The sequence below is a fragment of the Nannobrachium achirus genome (assembly GCF_963921795.1).
Source record: "Nannobrachium achirus genome assembly, chromosome: 3".
Classification (NCBI taxonomy): domain Eukaryota; kingdom Metazoa; phylum Chordata; class Actinopteri; order Myctophiformes; family Myctophidae; genus Nannobrachium; species Nannobrachium achirus.
Window position 1 is genome coordinate 6918117 of NC_137812.1, and position 18810 is coordinate 6936926.

General features: G+C 43.3%; 2 protein-coding genes across 2 annotated transcripts in view; one reads left to right on the forward strand and one right to left on the reverse strand.

The window, feature by feature from the left end:
- The window catches only part of gatb (glutamyl-tRNA(Gln) amidotransferase, subunit B), a 129485-nt gene that overhangs the window by 27121 nt on the left and 83554 nt on the right, over positions 1-18810 (reverse strand). Inside the window, exons 10-12 of the mRNA XM_080721952.1 lie at positions 8410-8543; positions 3029-3107; positions 881-1015 (exon numbers count right to left, since the gene is read on the reverse strand). Coding sequence (XP_080578078.1) covers positions 881-1015; positions 3029-3107; positions 8410-8543 — 348 coding nt within the window. The remainder of the gene's footprint in view (positions 1-880; positions 1016-3028; positions 3108-8409; positions 8544-18810) is intronic.
- On the forward strand, positions 14573-17553 carry LOC308281697 (uncharacterized protein). Its single transcript, XM_080721953.1, has 2 exons — positions 14573-14933; positions 16157-17553. Exons 1-2 carry the CDS (start codon positions 14654-14656, stop codon positions 16336-16338), a joined length of 462 nt encoding a protein of 153 aa, XP_080578079.1. The 5' UTR covers positions 14573-14653; the 3' UTR covers positions 16339-17553.

Below are 18810 nucleotides of genomic sequence, written 5' to 3' on the forward strand. Positions count from 1 at the left end.
GGCAGTGGTTCTCAACATTTTCAGGCCGCGACCCCCAAAATAATCATATTTTATCTGGGGACCCCCCCCACCCTGAGGGACACTAAGAGCTGAGGAATTACATTTTGTATAACGGTTCTATTGTGAAAATAGTCGATCTGCTATTTTCACAATTTCTGCCAATATTTGACAGTTTGGCCAATGTTTAATTGGTCATTTTAGAGGTATAAAAAGTCCTTGAATTGTCACTTTAGAAATGTGCAGATACCCTCTATACACTTAAACTTTATGCTGGTCTGTTTACTGAGTGAGAAAAGAATGTTGCACATTAAGTTAATCATCTGGGGACCCCTCAAAAGGATTTGGGGACCCACAGGTTGAGAACCACTGTGTTAACCCATTTAGACCTAGAATTATTGACTGCTTTAACCAGTGAAAAATAGCAGATATACAAGCTCACAGCGCGGCACCGAGTGCCGCGCTGCGAGCTTGTAGATCTGCTATTTTTGAAAAATTTGTGTAAATGTGTGCAAATTTTTGAATATACTGTATTTTCAAAGCGAACGTTTGTAACTCAAATTTTGCTTCTGGGTGGTCCCTGGAACTAGATATTTTGAAATGGGGGTCCGTGGCCAAATAAATATAATTTTTGGGATCCTTCACATGAAAAGGTTTGAGCACCACTGACATAGTAGTCTCTCAAGAACAGACTAACTGAGCTCCAGTTAAGTGAAAAGGACCACAGCAGATCTACAAGCTCGCAGCACGGCACTCGGTGCCGCGCAGTGAGCTTGTATATCTGCTATTTTTTTAAATATTTAAAGCATAAAATATTGCGTCATAATGTGTTCAGGCCTAAATGGGTTAAGGTGAGGTGTGGTGTGTTCAGGCGAGGCGTTACCTCCTCAGGGTGGGAGTCCACCACCCTCTGGCAGATGCTGTGGAGCTGGGTGGTGTCGCTGACCAGACCCAGGTCCTGCTCCTGCACCACCTGCTGGGCCGTCTTCCCCGGACACCTCCACATCTCCTGGAGGACCTGACCCGTGGAAGAATGCTTACGTCAAATCTCATGACTAGGGATGGGACCATATGAAAATGTCAAGTCACGATTATTGTGACAAAACAAAAGTACACGATTTGTGATATTATCGCGCTAATCAAAATCCATTATCCTGGGGTGGAACATTTGCCAAAAAATTTTTTTTTGGCAAAGACGTTTGATAGAGAGTGAAAAAAAGACTATCAAGTACGTATATTATAAGTACCTTTTACCAATTATAGAGGGTTTAAATGGTATTGGATATGCAGCTCAGCAAATAAAAGGTGAAGTGATCCCAGTGCATGACGGAGGACGATATTCACAATAAACTAGAAGAAGTGCTCTTCCGAGCACAGGTCTCCACCAGGCCACGCGTCTTGGTGGTGGTATAATAGGCCAATGTAAAAAGGGTGGCATGTGTTCTTCACCAATCTTAGGCCTTTCATGGCGCCACCATGAGGCTGATTTGAACATTCTGTAGTGTAATTTCTTCCTTGGCCTTTTGCGAATGTGCGTGCACAATTTCATTACAATTGCACGCTGTGTTTGATTTGAGGCATTTTGTTTGAAACGGATCAACGTTTGGAGGCCAATCTTAGCCAATCAGGATGGGATATTTAATACAGGACAGATCTGTCTTGATCATATGACTGTAGAGATACTGTGTACTGATTTGTGTTCATTTTGGGTAAAATCTGAAGGAGTAATATCCCAAAATGTGTCTTACATAAGTCGGCCTCCAGGTGGCGCTATAAAAGGCTGATGTGAAAAATGCAAGGAAAGGGTTTTTCCTTGGACTATAGGGAGTGCGCTTACAAAGTTTGAAACTGATCGGTGGAGTTATAGGTAAAACCACGAATTGGCCTGTTATAGCGCCACCATGAGGCTGATTTCAAAAGTTTTAAGTGGCATTTCTTCCCCATCCTAGTGGGACCGTGTGTGGGCGATTTCATGTTAATTGCACTCTGCGTTTGTGATTTGAGGCATTTTGTCCAAAACGGACCAATCTTACAAACTTTGAAAGCCAATCTCAGCCAATCAGGATGGAATATGGACAATTAGACAGAGCCATGTCAATCACATGACTGTAGAGATACTGTCTACCGATTTGCGTGATCTTTGGACAAAATCTGTAGGAGTACTGGCCAAAAGGTAGTTTTGCACAAATTGGCCTCCTGGTGGCGCTAGAACAGGCCCATGTGAAAAATGTGGGGCAGAGGTTCTGAATTTGCATCCAGGGAGTGCGCGTACAAAGTTTGAAACTGATCGGTGGAGTTATAGGTAAAACCACGAATCGGCCTGTTATAGCGCCACCATGAGGCTGATTTCAAAAATTGGAGGTGGCATTTCTTCCTCGGCCAAGTGGGAACCTGTGTGCGTGATTTCATGTTAATTGCACTCTGCATTTGTGATTTGAGGCATTTTGTCCAAAATGGACCAATCGTACAAACTTTGAAAGCCAATATCAGCCAATCAGGATGGAATATGGACAATCAGACAGATCCGTGTCGATCACATGACTGTAGAGATGCTGTCTACTGATTTGCGTGATGTTTGGACAAAATCTATAGGAGTAGTGTCCAGAAATGTGTTTTGCAAACAGCGACCTCATGGTGGCGTTAGAACAGTGCCATTTGAAAAATGTGGGGCAGAGGTTCTGAATTGGCATCAACGGCGCCGGAGATTAGCTGGTAACAAACTCGGAGGACGGACGGACGCACGGACAGGGGCGAAAACATACTCTCCCCCTGCCTTCGGCTGGTGGAGACAATTACGGTAAATCTCCATGCTTTACCGTAAACTCCATAAGTTTTTTTAAACGATAATATCGCTTTTCGTCCCATCCCTACTCATGACTGAATGAAAAAATTTTGTTAGGCCAAGTCCTGTTCTGTAATTTGTGGAAAAAGCACGACGACAGAAGCTCCCAAAACTGTTCCATGCCAAGGACATCCAAAGAGCGATAGCCATAGTGAAATGTGTGGGTTGCGTGCATGTGTGTTGTCTGACCTGCTTGGCAGCAGAAGAGGAGATAAGTCCTGTTTCCTGGAGCTGCAGAAGCTCTGCCAGGGCGGAGGGAGACACCGGGCTGTGAGGGAATAATAATACACAAGATAAACTATAATCTCTCTTAATAGACTCCACTCCTTCTTTTAATCAAGGGTGCCCAACAAAAGCACAGGGTTGGATTGAGTGCCATGAACAGAACAGGCGGTGGGATTAGTGTGCGGTGAGAAGGCAGATAATATTCCTGACCTGAATGCAGACGTTTCTATTGTGAAGATCTTGAAAGTGAAAACTTCACAACAGTTTCTGTGCTTCGAGGGCTCGGCCTCAAAAATGTTCATTCCTTTGTTTTTTTAGAGAACTAGATTATCGGCCGGCCGAACCTCTAGTGTCACCACGTAGCGTCTATAGGATTATATATTCCTTGCATACAAACCCCTCAGGCACAGGGTGGTTTTGAGCAGATTCCATTACAATTGGCCACTTGTAGACAACCTGGCCGGGCAGAGATATTCCACTGCTGTGCACAGCTCACCAGGCTAGCGCACAGCAGCACTGACTGCCTATGAATTTCACAGGCCTGGGTAGAAAACCTGGCCTGGCAGGGATATTCCCCTGCAGTACACAGCTCAAATAGGCTCTACAGCAGCACAACAGCAGCTGAGACAATAGACTTAACTGAGGGACTTTGCGAGAAAAAACAACAACTGCTTAACAATGTCAAACTGTCATAAATCTAGCAGCTGAAAACGTCTTATTTGGATATTGTTTTAAAAAGTAACAAAACATGGATTTATTTATTTTTTGCAAAAGGATTATAACGTATTGTCCATCAGAGCAGTAAGGTTACAGGGGCTTCTCTCTTATCTGAATGATGCCTAAGCTTTGAATTTGTTTTCAGTAATTAATGTCTATTGCTTGCTGGATATTAAGTCTTTATTAATGTGGGGATGTTACTGTATGTTGTCACATTTATTAATCTATATTCTGCTGTTCATCTGACATGGGGTTGCTCAGCCTACTTTGATTTGCACACATGCGCTGGCATTGACAATATGATTGCTAAGCAGTTCGCTTGTGTTCGAGTAAAATAGCAGTTCCAATGTTCTAAAAGACAGGTTTAGGGTAAATTAACGATGATATAAAAACATCGGAACATCGGGGAAGGAATTAACGATGTCCGATGTTCTTGTTTGCAGAGGGGGGTGCGGGGGGCACAAACACACACATACAGTAACTAACAAACACGCAACATACATGCACACACCAAGCTGATGACATGTTCGCTGTTCTGTGGGACGCTCGCTTGTTGTGCGAGCATGTTGTTGTTCTTCTGTGACAATGAGTCACTCCGACCAATGACTTAAGCCCTTTGCACACAGGACAGTTGGGTTTCTTCTGTTTGCTGTATGAATAAAACGCATTGGATTTGGTGTGCAATGCTGTGCGGAATCGGCGCTGCAGATCCCAAAAGGAGTCATAAAAGGAGTGATGAGTTTTTTACCGCATGCGACAAGACGCACAAATCGAACTGGGTTCGATCGAGAAAAAAGCGCACGGCCGCAGCCACTCGTCGCACGGCTAATTCGGATCCGGTGTGCATGAGGTCGTAGAGAATCATTGTTTTCTTTTAAAAAAATGAAATTGTCCGTTTTATCCGTGCGGATAAACGCGCCTGTTTGCAAAGGGCTTTACTCTTCTGCCTAAATAGCCTATTTCCGACGCAACAGAAGTTGCAGTTTTTCCTCTATCCCAAGTTCCCAACCCTTTTCCCAGAATCCTCTCCTTCCCCTCAGAAAGACGAGCGCGACATGTGTGCATCCATAATGTTGTTTACACATCACCGAGGCTTCAGCCAGCTGTCTGGAACCAGAGATAAAGTGAAGCTCACGGCATCAGTCTGTTTTCACTAAGTCTTATAGAATTACTTCTTCATTCAGTTTGTTCACTTCTTTTGACTTGCAGTCCAGTCACTGCTGAGTTGTGGCTGCTTGCTCTGTGCTGATGCTGTGGGACTTTATTTTATTTTAACCCATTTATACCGGGTACGCACGTATTATTATTTTTGTGCTTTAACTATTGAAAAATAGCAGATATACAAGCTCACAGCGCGGCACCGAGTGCCGCGCTGCGAGCTTGTAGATCTGCTATTTTTGAAAAATCGTGAAAATTTGAATTTTGACCCGATTCTATAAGTGTCATTTGAATCCTTCTAAGGTTTTTTTGAAAAACCTATGTCAGCAATCTGGCTAGCCATCGTCACGGAAAAGGTCCTTTTCACTTAACTGGAGCTCAGTTAGTCTGTTCTTGAGAGACTACCATGTCAGGGGTTCTCTTTTCATGTGAAGGAACCCCAAAATGATATGTATTTGGCCACGGACCCCCATCTCAAAATATTTAGTTCCAGGGACCCCCCGGAAGCAAAATTCGAGTTACAAACGTTCGCTTTAAAAATACATATATTCAAAGATTTGCACACATTTTCACGACTTTTTCAAAAATAGCAGATCTACAAGCTCGCAGCGCGGCACTCGGTGCCGCGCTGTGAGCTTGTATATCTGCTATTTTTCAATAGTTAAAGCATTCAATAATTCTAGGCCTAAATGGATTTAAAGACCCGAAAACTCATTTTCTGCATGATCACATACCTATTGGTCCAGCAGGACTTTTCAACTCCTTTTCAAACTAAGTTTCATTAGTCAACAGAATAACCATTTCAAATGTTCTAATGATTCTGTCCTAGGGATACTTCTATGAAACGCTGCTTTGGTTTAAATTAACCTCTTTAACCCTAGAATCCCTACTGTGGCCATGTCAAAATAGGTGAAATTGTAGGCAACCGTAGCCGATCTACAAGCTCACGACTGTTTCTCGCCCCTCCCGTTTGTATGTCACAACAATAGACTGTAAAAAAATATGGACGGTGGAAAGCCATTGGTTTCTATGCTGCGCAAATGAAGCTTTTTTTGGCCGTTGTATGCTTTAATGCTACCAAATAGGGCTGTCACGATATGACATTTTACATGACGATTAATTGTCACTCAAATAATTGGCGATTAACGATTTAATTGTGTTTTTGTCATTGACAATTACATTTCTGTTTGGCTTCTAGGCTTTGAAGTTGCACATGGCAGATATGACACAAAACCTAAATACACAAAGAAATTAATGACATATTTGACAACTTACTACTTAAAAAATAACATTGATAGTGGAAATAGCCGATCTACAAGCTCACAACGCGTCACATCTAAGCTTGTAGATCTGCTATTTTCAACATTCACGATTATGACGATTATGACAAAATAATTGCGATAATGTCAAATAATCACGATTCAAGACGATTATGTTATAATTGTGACAGCCCTACTACCAAAGGAATGCTATTGGCTGCCAACGGTCACATGCCACCGCAGGGATACATGGGACATTGTCTTGAGCTTGCCGAAAATAAAGCACACGAAGAAGAATCATCACAAGCCTATGATCACAAGCCCCTCCTACAGCATATCCTGCTTTAACATGAATTATGACATAAATTGGACCATATTTTCGCAAAACGCATGTCATGGTGATTGAAACGAGGCTTTAAACTAGCGACAGGAACCATAACGTATTCTAGCCCCATATAGAACCTCACCCGTCGCTGCGTCCTGTTGTGCTCCGAGATGAGGTCCTAGAAACATGGCCGCTGGAATCTTGCGACAGCCTCCACATCACAGTTGGAAAACACACAAAACGAAATTTTGTCCAAAAAGTAACGGCAGTTCCGAGCTCCCAGACTGTGAAAACCTAACCTCGGTACATAAAACATGAACCGCGGCATGAAACAACCCCTTAAAATCACTAGTTTTGTCAGCCGGACGAGCCGGTAATGTTTACAAGCCTGGAAGTTGCAGCCGGAATGGCAGCATTAGCGGCCCCTCTGGTCGAATGTCTGTTCGAATGCAGCAACGGTTGGGGCTACCGTTCGACCAGAGGGGGCGCTAATGCTGCCATTCTGGCTGCAACTTCCAGGCTTGTAAACATTATCGGCTGACAAAACTAGCGATTTTAAGGGGTTGTTTCATGCCGCGGTTCATGTTTTATGTACCGAGGTTAGGTTTTCACAGTCTGGGAGCTCGGAACTGCCGTTACTTTTTGGACAAAATTTCGTTTTGTGTGTTTTCCAACTGTGATGTGGAGGCTGTCGCAAGATTCCAGCGGCCATGTTTCTAGGACCTCATCTCGGAGCACAACAGGACGCAGCGACGGGTGAGGTTCTATATGGGGCTAAACGTATTCATGACAATGTTTATTACGGTAAGAAAATCAAATGTAAAAGTTCGGGGGAATAGTGGAATGGAATGGAGAACATGTTGCTTCTGCTGCCAGAACAGCGCAACTAGCGGCCAATCATAGTTCCGTGTTTGATTCATTTTAAATCGGGACAACTACACCCCTGGTCACAACACGCTGTGAGCTTGTAGATCTGAAACTATTTGGCTTTATCTTTGCGATTAAAAATGCCAATTTTGTTTTTTGGTGAAAATGTAATTCACAAAAACGTCATGATGTTTAACTCATTGACTGCCAAGGCCCGAGTTTCCCGAGTTATATAAAGTAGTCCCAGGCTGCCACAGCCCGAGTTTCCCGAGTTGGAAGCCATTTTGAAAAAAAAAAAAAAAAAGTTTTTTTTTTTTTTTTTTTTTTCAATTTTTTTTTTAATAAAAAAATTTCTAAAAATGCCTCAAATGTATTAGGCATGATCGCAATTGCGAAATTGCATGTTTAGCCCCATAACAAACACATCTTTCAAAATGTCAAAAATGGCTGTTTTGTCTGACTTTGAAGGCTTGTATCTCATGAATGCCTGAACGGATTTCCAAGCGGATTTTTTTTGTTTGAAAGCTGTTAAAAAGTACTACACATATGGTGCATATATGGTGCATGGGCGTGCACGATCCGTGCACTAAAAATTGATCCGTGCACTAGAAATTTAGGAAGGTGGCAGTGTTTGTTTTGTCTGACTTTGAAGGCTTCTATCTCATGAATGCCTGAACGGATTTCCAAGCGGATTCTTTTGTTTGAAAGCTGTTAAAAAGTACTACACATATGGTGCATGGGTGTGCACGATCCGTGCACTAAAAATTGATCCGTGCACTAGAAATTTAGGAACGTGGCATCCTGGTACTTGGCGGCCATCTTGAAAAGGGCATTCAATGAGTTAATGATGATGTGCTCACAACGCCTCGCGATCGACTATTTTCACAATGTTTGCCTCTTGTTTACTTAATATTTGACAGTTTGGTCAGTCCTGTCAAATATTCGACTATTCGAATAATTCTAGTGTGCCCTAGTGTGTGTGTGTGTGTGTGTGTGTGTGTGTGCGTGTGCGTGCTGACCTCTGGCTGGCGGTCAGGTCCTGCTGTCTGAGCAGACTCAGCAGCTCATTGGTCACCAGGCCAACCACCTTCCTGGGCGCTCTGCTGGTCTCCTTGACGACCGCCTCAAAGTAGTCCATCAGCCCTTCCTCATTCTGAGACACAACACATCATCATCATCAGTACTTAAGCGTCATGCTATTTACCTAACAATTCAGTGCAATAGCTGCTATTGCACAGAGTCGGTCACAAGCACAGCCACCGTTGTCCTACGGTCTCACAGGTAGGCCTGTCACAATTATTACATAATAATCGTCTAATCACAATTATTTGACATAATCACAATTATTTTGTCATAATTGTTTCCATGTTGGAAGAGGTTCATACTAGAGGTCTTCGGATCCACCCGAGGTCCGAAATTACCTGGGGTCCGACCCGCCCCGAGCCGGGTAACGGGGCCATTTATGCGCAGTGAGGTCGGGAGCCGCCACCGTATGTCCCGGGTCCTGGGTGTCTGATCGTGAAATCGCCGGATTTTGACACCCGAGGAGAACCGAGTCAGACAAAATTGAAAAAACATGTGCACTGGTGCACTACAACGGTAGAAACCGCGGTCGCGTCTGCGTTTTTCGGCCGTTTTTCACCATGGACCGGGCCTTCTGACCACCGCGTCCGCCTCGCCTCGCCGAGATGCATCCGTAGAGGTCTCTCGTGTCCCTCTGCAACCAGGGGTTACATGCTAGACTCCTAGACCAGCGTAAACACTGCTGTTGAAGCAGTATACTTCCTGAAGAGACGCAAGGCGCGCTGTGATTGGCCGGCAGTGTATGATCTGCGCTGTGATTGGCCGGTAGGGAGACACGTATACAGAATGATGCAGATGACATAATGCCGGGAAAAACAGTCCCGGTCACAGCCACACAGGCTCAGTAGAACACATATAAAGAAAAGGCTTTTGGGGCTGAAATTAACAGAGTGGGTGTTCTAAAACTTTAGCGATTTAATAGTTAGGACAATTTTAAGATTTGTTTTATTAAAAAAGTTACATAGTATAGCTTTAACGTAACGTGTTGGTTAGTGGTTCACAATGGAGTTGTCATCGCGTTTTGTCATGCTCTGCAAAGCATAATGGAAATAACTTCAAAGCAGACATCAATAACACATGAAAATGATAGCATTAGCATTGGCTAGCCAGAGAAGAAGGAATAAAGAAAACATGGATTTATTTGTATTTACAAACTGTCCGCAATGATTCACTTACTGGTCTGGGAAAACATCTTGTTGTCGTGACTTGTGAGGAGAGGCGCACGCAGCAGCTGCAACCGTTACCATGGCGACGTTTAGGTAAGAAAGAAGTCTCATACAACTCTTAAAATATTAACGTTGGTATTCCGTCATTTCGGGGCCACAGGTTCGGGTCTCGGACCTCTCGCTCTACGCGGGTATCTGATCTAATTTGCCTAATAATAGTATGGGGCCGTCGGACCGGGTCCGTCACGTTTCGGGGCTGCTCGGGTAACAGTTCTGAAATTCCAAATGATAGACGGGGCCATAGGCGATTTTAACACTTTAACCGCCACGGGAGGGATATGACGTCAGCTATTTACCCCCCCCGCGCTGCCTACGGCGTGAAATCCCTCCAGAATGTCTTTTTTTAAATTAATACAAGATTATGAGCAGATGTATCACTGACGCGTTATTATTTATTGCACACGCGTTCTGGGCGGAGGCGTTGATTATTGTCCACGACACTGCAAGCGGCGCGAAGGCCAGCGGACCTTGGTCCTGCTCTTCGCCCCCGAGCGCCGCAGGCGCGAGTGGCCGCGAAGAGCGGGCCAGGGCCGCGCGGCCGGCGGAGCGCCGCGCGAGTTACGAAGCCGTGGTGAATGCAATCGTTCTATTTATGCCCAGGCCGTAAGGCCTGGGCATAAACGCACCGCGCACCTCTGTGCGGTCCAAGCGGACAAAAAGGAGCGCTCCCTAGCGCCAGTTCAGCCAATCAAAAGCTTCCATGGGCGGGGTTTGCCCAGAACGCGTGTGCAATTCCAAATCACGCATCACTGACGCTTGATTCAGCCGTCCTGGGCTCTGGGGTGAACCAAAATCACCATGGTTACCATTGTGTGGCCAATCAGCTGTGTTACCATGGTGATTTGGTCACATGACCACTCTCCCCAGGCATGGGAGCATTGGGAGGACAAGGCAAATCAATGGAGAAACAAAGCTGCAGCTACGAGCCGTTTTTTTTTTCTTTCCTTTTTTGGGGGGGGGTTTAGTTTTTTCCGTGTTATTTGTGAAGATCATTCTGTTCATTCTAGTCTGTGATCACATAACACTGCCAGTGATATGTCCAACTTGACAACTGGACTGAAAGGACCTAAAATGGACACGTTTGTAGAGAAAAAAGTACAGATTTCTTGAGATGGAGCAGGACCACAGCCGTGGAGTGGACTTCTACAGACGTTACATGTGATCTAAAAAGTTTTACTGGATCTATCAAGTCATCGTCATGGTTCATCGACCAGGCAGGCCACCAGGGACCACCGAGCGGCGTCGTAGCGAAAAGAACTGCTATATAAAGTAAGTCGTTGTTGCAAACCGAGAGAAAGCATGAGATGAGAGATGATGATGATGACGATGATTTGATGAATCAATTGTCATCTCTGTGTGAAAGCAAGCCCTGACGCGAGCCTTTGACGCTGGCAATATTGCGATGATGATGATGATGATGATGATTTGATGAATCAATTGTCATCTCTGTGTGAAAGCAAGCCTTGACGCGAGCTGGCAATATTGCTAACACGGTCACCAACAGTGACGTGCAATGAATATTTAGAGAGGCAGGGTCTTGCAATTCTAAAAGCGCCTTTTTTTTTTTTAGCTCAAGCCCCTTTCAATGCCATGTGCGTACATGCCTGCATGGAGTGGGAAAAATGTAGATAAATAGCTCCATCTAGTGGTTATCTGATAATATCTATTATGGGTTTGCAAAGGAAAAGGTTTGATTGATTGATTGAAAACTTTATTACTTTCAGTACTATGGCCAAGAAATATGTAGATAAATAGCTCCATCTATTGATTGATTGAAGACTTTATTACTTTCAGTACTATGGCCAAGAAATATGTAGATAAATAGCTCCATCTATTGATTGATTGATTGATTGATTGAAGACTTTATTACTTTCAGTACTATGGCCAAGAAATATGTAGATAAATAGCTCCATCTATTGATTGTTTGATTGATTGAAGACTTTATTACTTTCAGTACTATGGCCAAGAAGAAAGAGACTTTATTAGAAGATTGCATAGGAAAAGGTACAGTTTCATGACGGTACAGTTCACTGGTACAAGTGGTATCTAGTGGTGAGATTATCTGATTATCTATTATGGGCTGATTTATTGATTGAAGGTTATTATTTATTAGAAGTTTGCAAAGGAAAAGGTACAGTTTCATGACACAGTTCACTGGTACAAGGTCTACTAAAAGGAGATCCTAGAAAAGACTAAGCTCTGAGCTTGTAGATCGGCTATTAGGCATCATATGTAAATGGCAGATCTACAAGCTCATAGCGCGGTGCCGGGCTATGAGCTTGTAGATCTGCTATATTGGAAATATATGTACCTGTGTATATAAAATGTATAGCAAATAATTATATATACCTTATGGTAATTATGTTTTTTTTTTCTTCTTTTTTTTTTCATAATTACAGTTGATGCCCTCTTGCTTGCATTGGAGCCTGGTCTGGATTCTAACATGGTGAAGTTTGTCGCAGTTGGCTTGACTTTGTCAATACAAACATTTCCATATGAATGTACATCAATTTTTATTTTATTTTATGTATTATGACTTTGAATTGCTCAGGGTAGTTTGACCGTTTTAGTTTGAAGTGACTAAAATGATGATTGCAATGGAACGCATCTACAACTATACTGAAGTGGAACAGCAATGTAACGTTTTTTTTTAATCTTTATCAGAGTTTTTATCTTTATTTTTGAGATGTCTGATGTCTAACTGAAGGCTTGAATAAAAAATCCCAGGTCAAAACACAGTGGATTCTACTCTGTCTCTCCTTCATCCTGGGAAGATGAAAAAAGAGCCTCTGTCAGTCTCCTGGCTTCTTCCACTTTCCTGCCTTATAACTAGACCACGGTACAACTTTTTTTAACTTTTTTTTCCCCAGCAGTATAGCAGGCTTCCTGTTCTTTATTTAGAGGTACTGTGTGTTCTTGTACCATTTACCAATTTGTTTGTAGGGCTTCTGAAAGTTTTTTTCTTTTGACCTCAATTATCTCAGAAAGTAAATTTCGGATGCTCTCTTTTGATCTGTGCAGCTTTCGCTCTCCCTCAGGTATCTCCACAGTACTACACTTTTTATGGACGAAAGTTTTATGGTGAAAACTAGGGTTCTGACTCAAGTTTCTCCGAAATTTTTGTCAATTTTCGTACATCCTACCATTTTCAATTTATTCCGTCAGAAATCAATGGGCGTCAATGGTGGCAAGGGGAAAACCCTTTAAACCTTAACATTGTGGCAGTCAAAGTGTTAAGGGGTGTCCTTGGGTGCACTTGCACCCCCTGGCCACCAGGCGGCCATTTTTTTTATTTATTTTTTGTAATGTAACTTTATTTTATAATTATTAAATAAAACAGTGATCGTGATTTGTAAAATGTGCGCAAAAAGAGAGGTGGAGGGGCAAGTATTTCAGCTTGCTTGCTTGCAATGTAAGACCTACTTAGCCTATTTATTTTGAATCAGCTTGCTTGGCGGTGGCACTCGGCAGGCACTGTGGGTGGGCTGTGAGATTAACACCTGTGCTGGCCGGCTGTGTGACTCTCTGATATGATGACCAGTGGTGTGATATGGATTTTAGAAGTGGGTCCTCTAAATTCATGACGTCATGCACGCAAGCTGTTTTTATTGATAAAGGGTTGATAAGCAAAATAAGTTGAGCCCACGCGAGCCCATGGCATCTCTACTTTGGGACAACTAAAAACGTATTTACGGACAACCATGACTGATAAAAGAGTGTCAGATATAGGCATTTTACAGATTGAGAAAGTACACGAAATTAAAGTGCAGAAAATAATTGATCGGTATGCAAGTGCCAAAAACCGGAGGCTGCAGTTCATTGTGTAATAAGGATTTGTCTACTATTATTTGTTTTTGTGAAATGCTTATTTGACACTGTAAATGACTGCTTGATTGCTTGATGAATGATGATTAAGTTGATGTTTGGCTTTATGTCCTGGCTGTGCTGCCTCTGTCTGCAAAATAAGTAAATAAATCCTATAGACATATGCTCATGGTGTCTAGAAAAAGAAGCACCTGTTTTACACTTTTTTTGTTTATATTGTGTTACATTTGTGTAAAAAATAAACAGCAGAAACCCGTTAAAACAACATTACAAAACCGCTAAAAAACGCAATTTTTTCGCACACGTGTTGTGTGCATGCGGTAATAGAGGTCTTGCACCCCCTGATGGAAGAGGCTAGAATCGCCTATGCTATACAGTATATCACACACCAAGTTGTACTGTTCAGGCTTAGAGTCTCTAAAATACAGGGAAATGAAAGTGTGTTCTGCATTTGAACTGAAAGTTGTCACAGGAAACACTCAGCAGAATGACTGAACCACAACTACCTGGTTTATAGTCAGCCTCACTGACACACTGACACACACTGAGACACACGGACAGTAAGACCGCGCAGAGAGACCGACGAAGAGACATAGAAAGACAGACAGAGAAACAGGAGAAGGCTCAGAGAGACAGACAGAGACAAAGAGACACCAAAACAGAGACAGTTCAGATCAGAATGTCTAGGATCAAAGGGATTCAACTGGTTTTCATTCTGCTGCTTGGAGTTGACAACACCCTACAGGACAGAGTCGACCTGTACAAGAGACCTGGAGATACTGTCAGTCTGCCATCTAACGTGTTACCTGGACATCCTGGCTGTGGGTCAACTACGTGGATTTATGTCGGAAAGGTCAACCAAGCTGTTACTGTGGCTAATCTTGGTGGCAAGATTAGCCACAGTGAACTACTACACCAATCTAAAGCAAGCAGAATGAGTTGGGGATCTAACTGCTCTCTGACTGTTAAAAATGTCACAGCTGAAGATGCTGGTAGTTATAACTGTCAACAATGGATTAACAACACACAAATTGGAGACAATAAATACATCAATCTGTTTGTGCTGGACATCACCAGAGGAAACAGTGGGACAGAACAGACACTGACATGTTCTCTGTTTGGACCCGATATGAACTGTGAGTATAACACTCTGAGATGGATGAATGAGGACGGTACCCTGATAACAGACTACTCTCAGAGCCCTGGATGTTCTATCACTCTGACCAGCAGCCAACATGACCTGACCAACAAGTTCACATGTCAGGTGGCTTTGCACGGAGACGTGAAGTTAACCATCGTCTTCCCAGGAGACGCAAAGACACCGACCCAACCATCCAAGCCTCCACCTGATGCTCCCACCGGAACACCACCTAAAGCTACTATGACTGCCTCCACCCCCCAACAAACAGGTAAGGTATGGGGACTTCACAAACCCCTTGTTACATCTGAGGCATATGATATACATTACAACTTACCCCATACAGGCCTACCGGCTAATGGGATGTCTTGAGACATTTTGTTTAAACCAATCCATAGTTGCCTATATAACCACACTACGCTACAACTATTTAGTCAACTAAAACTAAAACATTTCAGATGTCTAAAATATGTCAATTAAACTAAATGGGATTTTATTCAAAAGACCACAGTCCCTATTTTCATATTTTCAAATAGCTGATCTACAAGCTCACAACGTTTCGTTGTAGATCAGCTATTTGAACTGTATCAAATGTATTCAAGGCGAAGAAGTTTAGGGATAGGGCATTTCCTGCTGTTCCTTTGAACTTTGACACTTGAGCGGCTGATGGGAGTGTGTTCTTCCAGTGTTACATTGTCACATTGGTTAGTGCCTGTCACAACTAAGCAGTGCTGAACCGCAAGCGTAATGAAGGCTCTGTTCCATTAAGAGTAGCACAGTGGTTCTCAAACTTAAAGGAGTAGTTCACCCTCAAAATGACTTTTTGAGCGGTGGTCACACCGTCTCCATAGCGTGGCCGTGTGTGTCTGTCTGTCTGTCTGTCTGTCTGTATGTAGCCTCTGGTGTAGCCTGAGTACCCTGGGTGACCAGAGAGGTGCTGTTGAGTCTAGCCTGCCCTGAGCATCAACTGCAATACACACACACACACACACACACACACACACACACACACACACACACACACACACAGGCACCCCCCCCCCCCCACCACCGCTCAGTTCACACAGGTGTGATTTTTTTCTATTGATTACGCATGCCATGGAGACTTGAGTTCAATAATAGTTTTTGGTTTTTGTTGCATTCCAAAGACAAAAATTTGATTGCAAAAAATGTACCCCCATTTATTCTGGATGGGGACCCAAATCCATTCGGGTCCCCATCCGGAATCAATGGGGGTAAATTTACTATAATCAAATTTTTGTCTTGGAATGCAACAAATATCTTTATTTTTATATTTTTATTATTGAACTCAAGTCTCCATGCCGTGAGTAATCTATAGAAGAAAAGTCATTTTGGGGGTGAACTACTCCTTTAAGGAACCCCGAGAGCTAATGAAGAGAGCCTTCATTAGCATCATTGGTAGCACCTGTGAAGGAAGTAAGGAAGAGACAAAGTATAGCGTCAAAGTGTAACAGTTGCCCCTCTTCTCCTCAGTCATCGTGGTGATCGTTGCGGTGGGTGTGGTCGTAGCCATGGCAACAGCACTGGTCATCTTCTTCCTGGTAAAGAGGAAGAACACGCCCGCCCACGACGTCATTCCTCTGACCTCAACCAATCAGAGCACAGCAGCAGAAGCGAGCCAACCCGGTCCATCGCCCAATCAGAACGACCCTTAGGACAGCCTGACCTACGCGTCTGTTGTCCACACCAATCAGACGAGGGCTGTGGTGGGGGGAGGAGCCAAGACACACGATGATGCCAATGAGGACGACGGTGAGGTGACCTACGCTACCGTCAAACCTCGTTCTTAAACCCAGTGGTCCGGGGACCCCCAGGGATCCTTGGGGGGGTTCCAGGGGGTCCCCAGCTAAGTGTGTTAATATAGCATCAAAATCTGTTTAACCACTTTATACGTAGCCCGGGCACCACCCTGCTACGCTATGTTCCGTGGATTTGTTTTGTCACTTTGCTTCTCAGTCTGGCCATGATTCAGTTGACTCGTATTTCCGAACGTCACTTGTGACATAGGCGACGTCGTTGCTGATTGGATATTGTTCCAACGAATCAGACTAGGGTTAGGGTAGCTACGTCATCAGCCAGCCAATACACACTTGTGTAGTTGTCCTGCCCCGAACCACAGACCAATAAGAAGCAATGGTTGGTTTCCATTCGTTTTCTATGTCCCACTTCCCTGAGATAGGAGGCTGTCCAGACTGAGAAGTGAAGTGACAAAACCAATCCACGTAGAGTATCAGGCTGGCACCCAGGCTACTTTATTGCGACCGAAGGTCGCATATACTCTGAAGAACCGTGTCGCTTGAGTGACCTTCCTTCCGTATCCTCGTGACTGTCCTTCCGTATCCTCTGTGATGTCAGTGTGATGTCAGCGAGTTGTGACATCACTTCCTGTACAGGGCGGCTACACGAAATGTGGATAACACTATATATGGAGATAGTCCAGTCCATCATGTCATATGGGACTACCGTCATAGAAAGTAGCCATTGTTAGGCCGGAGTCAATGGCTGTCTAAACATGGAGATGTGGATAACACTATATATGGAGATAGTGTAGTCCAATATGTCATATGGGACTACCGTCATAGACAGTAGGCATTGTTAATCCGGAGTCAATGGCTGACTGTCTGTACAGGAAGTGATGTCACATGACATACTTTTTATGCCCATATATGAGTCCTAACATGGAGATGTGGATAACACTATATATGGAGATAGTCTAGTCCAATATGTCATATGGAACTACCGTCATAGACAGTAGCCATTGTTAGGTCGGAGTCAATGGCTGTCTGTCTGTCTGACTGTCTGTACAGGAAGTGATGTCACATGACATACTTTTTATGCCCATATATGAGTCCTTCTGTACCACATCTCCATGTTTAGGCAAACTCCACACAGAAAGGCCCTATCGCAAACCCAACCTAGGGTGTGAGCGATAGGGCCTTTCTGTGTGGAGTTTGCATGTTCTCCCCGTGTCTCCTAGGGTTGATACCCTCACAAAAACATGAACAAACTCCCCCCAGAATGACAACAACTAGAATCGTCAGAGAAACGCTGTGGTTGGCCAGATGGTCAAGAATTGGCGCGACCTCGCCCTTTAGGGCGAGGTTGCATGTCACCCTGAGGTCGCATTCCACCCTCAGGTGTCTTACTAGTACATACTGTACATTGACTATTTGGAAATAGTAGATCTACAAGCTCAAAACGCGTCACGCAAGACTGCTCAGGAGAGGCAAGGAGAAGTCCAGAGACACTTGGTCCCTCCACGCTCGGTTGGGCAGAGGTGACACGTTGGGAGCTTGTAGATCTGCTATTTTCAACAATATTTTCTTTACCAAAATATTTTCAGATGGGGCTCCACAGCCAAACAAATATCTATCTGGAGGTCCTAGATATGAAAAGGTTAACTACTGCTTAACCCATTTAGGACAGGAACCCCTATTTGTAACTAATACCTTCCAAGACGGGAACACACATATTTCTGGAATTCTTTTAATACATATTTTAATATTTTTGGAATTCTTTTAATACATATGTGTCCCAATCTCCCCAGGAGCCAGTCATTGCAATTTTTTTCATTTTCATTTTTTCATTTCATTTGAAAGCTGGGGATCATAGCTACAAAATGATATATTGGTTGTGGAGATTGACCCAACAGTTTTGAAGATATGGCTTATAGAATGATGCCATGCTGAAATAGTACTTTTGAGATATTCAAGTTTTAAATAAATTTCTAACCTGCAATGACCTGACTCCGCCACATGGGGAGCAATCTTCAATTCAATCTTCAATTCAAAGAAGCTTTATTGGCATGAGAACACAAACGTTTACACAGTGGTGGAAAAAGTACCAACATTTTATAATAAAGTAAAGTATCAATTCTGCAATGTAGAATCACTCTGTTACAAGTAAAAGTCCAGAATAAAAAATGTACTTGAGTAAAAGTACAAAAGTATTGGTATCCAAATGTACTTAAAGTACCAAAAGTAAAAGTACAAAATGTTTGAAAATAGCAGATCTACAAGCTCACAACGCGTCGCACCGCAATGCGTTGTGAGCTTGTAGATCGTCTATTTTCAAATAGCCTTGGTATAACATAGGGCTAAAGTGGTTTATGTATGTTTTAAACTTTA